Raw genomic sequence first — 9,183 nt, 5'->3', positions numbered from 1 at the left:
TTGGTTAGTGAGTCAGACAGAGAAATACACAGCAGACTAGGGGTCTAAGAAAGGGAACTTTAATTGCAGATTACAACCAAAAGTGGCAGTAGGCTGAACAGAAAGCATGATGAACTTTTACTGAAAGCAACAACTCAGGTAGATCCTCCTAGTCAGAGCAACGGTAACGAGCACCCTCACTCCTCTTCCTGATCAGCCACCGAGACCCTTTGTTTCTCACAGGCTCTGACCCTGTCTGAACCAGAAGGACATGCTGCAGTCTTGACCATGGTGCAAGCTAGTTCTCGAATTTGGAGGTGTTTTGTCTGTACCAATCCCACTGGTTCCACACAAGGAAGACACATGCACACAAAGCTCAGTGGCACTCAGCTATGCGACCCTCACCCTACACACAACAAGCAGAAGGAGGATCACATGGGGAACTGCAGCCATGGAGGAGCAATTCAGAAGAGATTTGAGGCAGCTCCCAATGTGGGCCAATCTATCCTGCCAGCTGCATTCGCAGTTCAGTTAATGAGTCACCCAGTCATGTCCTCCAGTGCGCTAAAGCTTAGCCAGTGACAAAACCTTCTCCAACAGTGGCTCCCCAGCAGAAATGACCCATTAGAGCCAGCTACTGGTAAAGTGATGCTATTTCTGGGGGCGGAGGCAGAAAATCTGTGCCAGATGGGCTGAGAGATGATCCCAGGCCCTTGGAAACAGCTCCCAAGGACGTCCTTTATGCACACAACTGTTCCAGACAGTTCGTCCAGCCCAACATCTCAGACCAGGGCCTGCACCTCCTTTCCATCAGAGCTGCTGCTACAAGAGACTACAGAACGTAAGGGTATTTCAAAGAAAACTCAGCCTGCTCCCTACTCGCTTTTCGGGGCTCCCAGCAGTCAAAACACTCTGTCATACTCTGTCTGATTGGTTGCAGCTGGATTCCTGCCCTGATTGGCTGGCTGCTGCGGCATGTGTCCACCTCTTCTCCTGGGTGGAGCCAGGTACTCAAACATTGATTGATTGTGGGTGGAGAGCATGTTCTTGAGATCAGAGGGCATCGGGTCCGACCAGAAGAAGTCATGGTTCAGTGCATCGTCACTGTCTATTCTTTGGGCAGGATCCAGAACGAGCAGTTTGTCTATGAGATCCAGAGCATATGGGTCTTTGACATAGGCTTTTAGGCGATCCTTAACTTTGCGCTTTTGGCCCTTGGGTAGGTCCAGTTTCTGGTACAGCTCATACTTATCCACATTTGGCCAAACCTAGAGGGGGCACAAGGGAGATTAGCCTTGGAGAGAAGACAGCTAACCCGTTTTAGAGCCTGACGTTGGTGCCCTAACTAAACCCCATAGGCACGCTGCATTCAGCCGTCGTGGAGAAACAAACCAACCAGTTCTTTCACTACACACCCTCTATGGCCCCATGACATCCATTAGGGATTTTACTGTTGCAGTCGAAAATGGAATGCATACAGATGCTACAGAGACAAGCAGCAGCACAGAACATCCCAGGGCTCCAGCCCATCACGGGGGGGGGGGGAATACCTCACACGGGGAGAGGCTAAATTCATTGTTTATCTTTGGTAGAGGTGCTAGAGAAGGGCAGCGTATCATTCTGGATACAGTAAACATACGTGATCTCTTCCAGGAGCAATGCACACCTTGAGCACACCTCTCCCCACTCTTGGGATGTAAGGATACCCCCTTTAAATGCAGCTGACAGATAGATTACTGCTCAAGGTCACCCAGCAGGTCTGTCTCCGAGGCAGGATTAGCTCTCAGGATTCCAGGGTTCTAAGCCCATGCCCATACAGTTTCACTGCAGTTTCCCACAGGTGCTGCATTCTTATGCGTTTGGGCCCCTACCTCCGGAGTGATGGATCCACAGAGCTGGCTGATGAGAGTGAGCTGGTGTTGTTCCGTGTTCCCCTGCATGATGGGGCTGCGAGTCCACATCTCTGCCATGATGCAGCCTGCACCCCAGAGATCAATGGGGGGGCCATAGTCCCGTTCCCCTAAAGAGAGCGCCACCAGATTAACCACTTAGACTCTAATATTAACAGCTTTACATGCACCAGACTGAGAGAACAAAATAGTAAGTTGACGGGGAAAGAGAAACAAACAAGATGGGAGAATTCCCTTGCAATTTCTCTAGCCAAGCCTCCCACCTACCTAAGAGAAGCTCCGGAGGCCGATACCACAGAGTCACCACGCGGTTAGTGTAGCGGTTGGGCTGACTGTTTTTTGCCAGGCTGAAGGCTCGAGCCAAACCAAAGTCCGCCAGTTTCAGGACCCCATCTCGGGTGATCAGTACATTTGCAGCTTTCATATCCCGGTGCAAAATCTGCACAAAGGAGGGAAATTGAAAGGTTAGGCTATTAAGTCATCTTCCACTGGATCCAGCTCTATCTTCATTACAAAGATCCCCACCACCAGGAAGGTGAATGGGGCATTCAGACCCTGGAAAAGAAACATCAGAATGTCTAGAACTGGACGTGGATGAACACAACAGAAAATAAACCCATTGAGAGCATCTTACCAAGCATGGAGTTGGCTGGAGAGGGAAATTACAGCTGAGGATCTAGAACTGGGTGAGATGTACTGAAACCATAACCCTCCAGTCACCCACAGGACAGAGAGAGCACAGATAGTAGCATGACAAGCATCCCCACAGTAGCCTCACCCCTGCCCTGGGAGGGCCAGGGTGAGTTCAGATTACATGGCCCAGTCAGCCCTGGGCCCTGAGGTTAGCAGTCACAGCACAGCTATGCATTAGCTCCTGAACTTAGAACAAGGGTCACCCTTACATTGATTTTCAGGTGTATCATTTCTTTGGACACTGTATTCTGCAGTGTTACAAACACCGCAGTGGGTTGAGAGGACTTGATAAGGATCCTTCAGAGCATCATTCTCTCTCTTTTGAAAACACATCCTAAGTTTTCACTTGGCCATCACTGGCTCTGCTAAAACATCCCACTCCCCAGGCCTATAAGAAGGAGCCTCACGGCATCAAACCCTGAGACTGAGAATAATCATTACTGATTCAGCACTGAGCCACCCTGAAAAGTACCCACTTTTCAGAGCGTCAGTGTGCAGAACTAGCAGCCCAGCTAGACACACTGGCCTGTGCTCACATGCCTGTATCTCAGCAGGGCACACACAGGGTCATTGCAACCTCAGCCCTCAAGCCATGCAGCACGGGAATACAGATCTGGCCCTTTACCTTATTCCTGTGGATGTAGTAAAGTCCATTCAGCAGCATCTGCATCACTTTCTTGATCTCCGACAGCGTGAACTTCACGTGGGCGTTGCTGAGGAGGCCTGCGAGGTCGTGCTCACAGAAATCGAACACCAGATAGATGCTGCCCTTGCAGCGATTGTAGGGGGAGGCTACAAGAGAAGTAACGTGTGGTCGTTAAGGAGGTCTCCAATCCAAACAGTTCTCTCACCCACACTGACGGCTAGCTTTCCTTCTGTCAACTTCTAGCACCGGATACTGGCCAGCCTTAGTTCAAGCACCATTCCACTTAGGAGCTTAAATATTGCCCCATAACTAAGAAACAGAAAACACAACACAGCTCTGTCTTAAGGCCACAATCGAGCGTCAGAGTGAACGCACAAGTTCCACCTCGCCTGCCCCCTTTCACCACGTATCCCCAGAGTCTTCAATTACACAGCCATAGCTATATAGAGAAATGGGGACATGCCTGGCCACCAAGAACCTCAGCATCTAGATCCCCAAAAGGCTATTCAAAGGAGAAGTAGAGGGGAATGGAGGAGGAGGGTTACAGCAGTGAAGATCATGGCGTGTGTACATAACATAAAGCACATTGTTTCTTGCGGTCACTCATGTTCAGAAAAGATGAATTCAATTTGCACAGAATGGGCTACTAGGGTGACCTGTTTTCTGAGAAGGAATGTTTAACCTAGCAAAGTGAAGGCTGGGAGGGAATGACTGCTCTCTATAAATACACCAAGGAGAGAGAAGAGCTACTGAAGCTAAAGGACAATGCTGTACAAGAACAAATGGGGATAAACCAGCCGTAGGGAAACTTGGACTGGAGATGAGAAGGTCCATAAACCATCAGAGGAATGAGGTTCTGAAACAGCCTCTCAACAACAGTAGTGATGGCAAGACACCTATCTGGCTTTAAGATGGAGCTTGATATGTTTACAAGTAAGATGATATGACAGGGCTGCCTGCTCACAGCACAGGACTGGACTTGATGACCCAGAAGGACCCTTCCAGCCAAGTTCTTATGTATTTTAAGATGTAATTAATATACTGGGGAGCACATCCAAAATGAAGCCCAGGAGAGTGAACAACAGAAGACTGAGCAAAACCAAGGACCCTTCTATTTCTCAAATGCTCTATTACACAATAGAAAGTTTTACGCAGCCTCAGATGATATGATTTGCTTCCAGAAGCGCAGATGCTAGCACTACACAAACACAGAGGAGGCTGCCCCAAAGAGACAGCTTGCAATGCAGTGGGAGGACAACCAGGCATTCAAGTGACTGCACCGTGGAACCAGAAAGCCTTTGAATCCATTTACCAAAGTGCTTACAGTTACCAGCCACGGTACGGGAACTCGGAGCAAACCAGCGTGTCATTAATACAAAGTTGATAAAAAGAGCCAACCTGTGTTAAACAAGAAGAGGAGAGCTCCAGCTATTAATGGCATAGTAACACCATTGGGTTTTGTTTGCTTTTTAAAGAAAGGACAAATGTAAAAAAACAACCACTTTCAGGGTGAGAAACTTGCATGTCAAGTTTCTCTCCAGTGTTTTTTGCTGTTGTTGCTGTTGTTAAAAAAACCAGAAACATGAGTTTTATAGTCTCAAACACACACTTTCAACTGTAGTAGCCCAGTATTTCAAAGGAGCTTATAAAGGCGTCTTCTAGTCGAGCTGAGATGCAGTCAAAGCTCTGCCACTTCCCTAGCATGTCAGGTGTTAACTCTCATATAACACCACCACCACACAGTTCTTTTCATCCATAGATCTCAAAGCACTTTACAAAGCAGGTCAGTATCATTTACCCCAGTTTTACAGATGGGAAACTGAGGCGCAGAGAGGGGCAGTGACTTGCCCAAGGGCTCAGCAGGCCACTGTTATCCAAAGGAGACAGGCATCCACCAAAATCTTTGGACAAACCAGGCTATTTTGTATTGGGCAAGTGCACCTCACTGAAAGAAAAATAAAGGGTACAGTAGAGATCAACTGATATGAGTGAACAAAACCAAAAAGGGGGAACTAAACCTTGCTACCTTTAGTCCTGCAGATTTCGATGAGGTTCACCACATTCTCATGCTTGAGCAGCTGAAGGATTTTGATCTCACGTAGGGCTGTGATGGGGAACTAACAAGGAGAGAGAGAGCCACATATCAGAATTCCAAGACAATATCCCAATCCAGTCTAAAGCAGGTGTGGGGGGAGGGGGTGGCAGAGGAGGGAAGAGAGAAATCATGGTAGAAATCTCAAAGAGGAGATGTATTCAAGCAGAATTAAATGTGGACAAAGTGCAGCTAGGTCAGAACAGAGGCTAAAACCAACATTGTGCAGTTCCAGTCTGCTCAGTTTACAACTCTTAGCACCTAGTAACGTAAGTAGAAGTTAGTGTCCTTAACACCATACAAGATCAGGCCCTTAGGGTGTGGCAACAGCTACTCCAAAAAGCCAAAGTGAGAGGTGGAAGAGAATCCAGTCTGGTTTTGCTTCTTATGAGATCACCAGCAATAGGGATGTTTGTCATCAGAATATGGACACATTGTATTGATGAGTGATCCTGATTAGAATGCAGCTCCCCGTCTCCTCAGTGTATCAACACTACCATGTTAACAGAAGTAAAATCTTATTGGGAACAACAGAGATGTGACTCAGACACACAAGAAGGCAATATGGAAAGAGGGTTTTCTTTTTTTTTTTTAAATTACTTTCCTGATACATAGGGGAACAACAGTTTCTAAATGGAAACAGTCTTGTATATTACTTTATCCATTTCCATACTGGTTTTTACTGCAGTAGAGTCCTGCAAAGTTAGACACACGATGAATTTCCTTGTTATCCCAGACAAGGATTCAGTCTTTGTCTACTAAAGACATATGCTCAGCTCTCAAACTCCCGTCTTCCCACATCATACACAGGACAGGCACATGCCCATCTATCTTACCCCCTCCTTCTCATTTTCCATCAACACTTTCTTCAGAGCCACCTTCTTGCCAGTCTGTCGATGTTTTGCTTTGAACACTTCCCTGCAGAGAGGATGGAAATACATGAGCATTCCTGGAGGAGTTGAAGTGGCCAAGTGGAGCAGGCACAGCCAGGCAAGACCAAACAAGACATTTCTATGCTTCCACACAAGCAGCTTTGTGCTGCCCCTCTGCCTAACCCAGGTCTTCCCGCTTCAGGCCAAGAAGCACCATGATCTCCTCTAGAGAGCAGGCTCTCAGATTCCAGGGCATGTGAGAGAACGGCAATGAGATAGGGCTCTCACAGATCCCCAGGAGACTATAGAGAGCAGGCCTTGCAGATTCCAAGAGGTGGCAGGAAGGATATAGTGAGAATCTCAGACTCTAGAGGCATTCAGGAGGGACTCTCTCTCTCAGAGCCCAGGGGAGGTGGGGTGTCTCTCTCTCAGAACCCAGGGGGCCGGGCGGAGTCTCTCTCTGGGAACCCAGGGCTCTGGGGAGGGGAGCGGGAGGGAGTCACTCTCTCAGATCTCAGGGCTCTGGGGCAGGGGGGAGTCGCTCTCTCGGATCCCGGGGGGGGGTCTCTCTCTCAGATCCCAGGGCTCGGGGGGGAGTCTCTCGGATCCCGGGGGAGATGGGGAGGGAGGAGTCTCTCTCTCAGAGCCCAGGGCCCTGGGGAGGGGGTCAGGGGGGAGTCGCTCTCTCGGAACCTGAGGGGGGGTCTCTCTCTTGGATCCCGAGGGGAGGGGTCTCTCTCTCAGAGCCCACGGCCCTGGAGAGGGGGGCTGGGGGGAGTCGCTCTCTCGGATCCCAGGGGGGAGGAGGGGGAAGGTCTCTCTCTGGGATCCCAGGGCGCTGGGGAGGAGGGAGGGGGGAGTCTCTCTCTCAGATCCCGGCGGGGGGGTCTCTCTCTCAGAGCCCAGGGCCCTGGGGAGGGGGGCAGGGGGGAGTCACTCTCTCAGATCCCAGGGGAGGTCTCTCTCTCAGAGCCCACGGCCCTGGAGAGGGGGGCTGGGGGGAGTCGCTCTCTCGGATCCCGGGGGGGGTCTCTCTCTCAGAGCCCAGGGCCCTGGGGAGGGGGGCAGGGGGGAGTCACTCTCTCAGATCCCAGGGGAGGTCTCTCTCTCAGAGCCCAGGGCCCTGGAGAGGGGGGCTGGGGGGAGTCGCTCTCTCGGATCGCAGGGGGGGGGAGGGGGAAGGTCTCTCTCTGGGATCCCAGGGCGCTGGGGAGGAGGGAAGGGGGAGTCTCTCTCTCTGATTCCGGGGGGGGGTCTCTCTCTCAGATCCCAGGGCTCGGGGGGGGGGGGGGAGTCTCTCGGATCCCGGGGGAGATGGGGAGGGAGGAGTCTCTCTCTCAGAGCCCAGGGCCCTGGGGAGGGGGTCGGGGGGGAGTCGCTCTCTTGGATCCTGAGGGGGGGGGTCTCTCTCTTGGATCTCGAGGGGGGGGTCTCTCTCTCAGAGCCCACGGCCCTGGAGAGGGGGGCTGGGGGGAGTCGCTCTCTCGGATCCCAGGGGGGAGGAGGGGGAAGGTCTCTCTCTGGGATCCCAGGGCGCTGGGGAGGAGGGAGGGGGGAGTCTCTCTCTCAGATCCCGGGGGGGAGGTCTCTCTCTCAGATCCCGGGGCTCTGGGGAGGGGGGGGAAAGAGTCTCTCTCTCGGATCCCGAGGGGGACGGGAAGGGAGGAGTCTCTCTCTCAGAGCCCAGGGCCCTGGGAAGGGGGGGGGGAAGAGTCTCTCTCTCGGATCCCGGGGGGGGGGCGGGGGGGAGTCGCTCTCTCGGATCCCAGGGGGGCGGGGGGAGTCGCTCTCTCGGATCCCGGGGGGGGCGGGGGGAGTCGCTCTCTCGGATCCCGGGGGGGGGGGGTCTCTCTCTCAGAGCCCAGGGCCCTGGGAAGGGGGGGGGGGAAGAGTCTCTCTCTCGGATCCCGGGGGGGGGGGGCGGGGGGGAGTCGCTCTCTCGGATCCCGGGGGGGGCGGGGGGGAGTCGCTCTCTCGGATCCCGGGGGGGTCTCTCTCTCAGAGCCCAGGGGAGGGGATCAGGAGCGTTGGGGGGCTCGGCAAGTCCCTGGGCGCCGGGTCCCCCAAGCCCCATGGGGGGGGAGACCCGGGAGGCTCCGGCTCTCACCCGAACGTGCCCTGCCCGATCTTCGCCAGCTTCTCGTACTTGGACACCTCGTCGCAGAAGGGACACTCCACCGTGTCGTACTGCTTGGCCATGCCGGGCCGCCGTCCCAGCCCTCGCTAGGCCTCTGTCGCCCGAGCGACGGCGCGTTTGGTGACGTGCGTACCCGGGAGCCAGGCCCCGCCCCTTCCTGCGCCGCGGTGCCGCCTGGGAGTTGTAGTTCTGGACCGGCAGGGAACGCTCACGATTGAGTTCGGGGGCACTCAGAGGCCCCGCGCTTCTTCTCCGGGGGTCGCAGCGCCAAGGGGCCCCGGGGTCTGTCCCAGCAGCCCTCCTGTGTGTGTCTCCAGGCCATCGCGGCGTGTCCTCACAGCGCCTCCGCCTCGTCCCCCATGTGTCTGCACTGGCCACGTGCTGCCAACAAATCCCACGGAGCTCAGGAGCCTCGCGGAGTGTTTCCCTGGCCGCCTCCGCCTGCTTTGCCCTGTGCACCGGTCACTCTTGCCTCCTGCTCCCCTCTCTGTTTCTCAGGTTTACCGGGGGTCTCTCATCTTAAACTTACAAGCTCTTTGGGGCTGGATCTTTTTTAGTATGTTTAGTGCTTAGCACCTGCCAGAGGCCTTGCTACCAGGTGTTGCTGTAATAATAGTAGTATTTGCGCCACCACCACGTGCCCCTGCATCCCTCCAGAACTTCCCAGAGGCATGCAGTAACAAAAGCATCAGAACATCACCACATCACCTCCCAGCACCATCACATTCCTCTGCAACATCCCCATCAGGTCATTACATTGCACCCAAAACATCACTGGCATGTCAAAGCATCATCAAATTGCATCACAAAGTTAAATCAACTGTCTTTCATTCCCCCACCTGCTACACACACTC

The 9,183-nt window shown here is 53.1% G+C and overlaps 1 protein-coding gene across 2 annotated transcripts; it reads right to left on the bottom strand.

Annotated features, from left to right (window-relative positions):
• Window positions 1-43: 43 nt before the first annotated feature.
• Window positions 44-8,468, bottom strand: CDK9 (cyclin dependent kinase 9). 2 transcript variants are annotated; one of them, XM_050927069.1, is made up of 7 exons: window positions 8,339-8,468; window positions 6,157-6,238; window positions 5,255-5,345; window positions 3,208-3,374; window positions 2,157-2,328; window positions 1,851-1,999; window positions 44-1,247 (listed from the first exon to the last, which is right to left on the bottom strand). In XM_050927069.1, exons 1-7 carry the CDS (start codon window positions 8,389-8,391, stop codon window positions 882-884), a joined length of 1,080 nt encoding a protein of 359 aa, XP_050783026.1. In that variant the 5' UTR covers window positions 8,392-8,468; the 3' UTR covers window positions 44-881. The 2 variants fall into 2 exon arrangements, with proteins under 2 accessions (XP_050783026.1, XP_050783025.1); XM_050927068.1 differs by having other exon boundaries at window positions 8,300-8,466.
• Between the last annotated feature and the right edge of the window lie 715 nt (window positions 8,469-9,183).

This window comes from Gopherus flavomarginatus, chromosome 17, assembly GCF_025201925.1.
Source record: "Gopherus flavomarginatus isolate rGopFla2 chromosome 17, rGopFla2.mat.asm, whole genome shotgun sequence".
Classification (NCBI taxonomy): Eukaryota; Metazoa; Chordata; order Testudines; family Testudinidae; genus Gopherus; species Gopherus flavomarginatus.
The sequence above is the reverse complement of the archived record's forward strand: the minus strand, read 5'-3'. Positions and strand labels throughout refer to the sequence as shown.

Excerpts from the sequence above, each read along its gene's own strand:
- CDK9 (XM_050927068.1), bottom strand. The coding sequence starts at position 8,391 with ATGGCCAAGCAGTACGACACGGTGGAGTGTCCCTTCTGCGACGAGGTG. Across the intron at positions 5,346-6,156 it reads TGGAAAATGAGAAGGAGGGG|TTCCCCATCACAGCCCTACG; the intron begins GTAAGATAGATG and ends TCTCCTTGTTAG. Across the intron at positions 2,329-3,207 it reads ACTACATCCACAGGAATAAG|ATTTTGCACCGGGATATGAA; the intron begins GTAAAGGGCCAG and ends TCCTTTGTGCAG.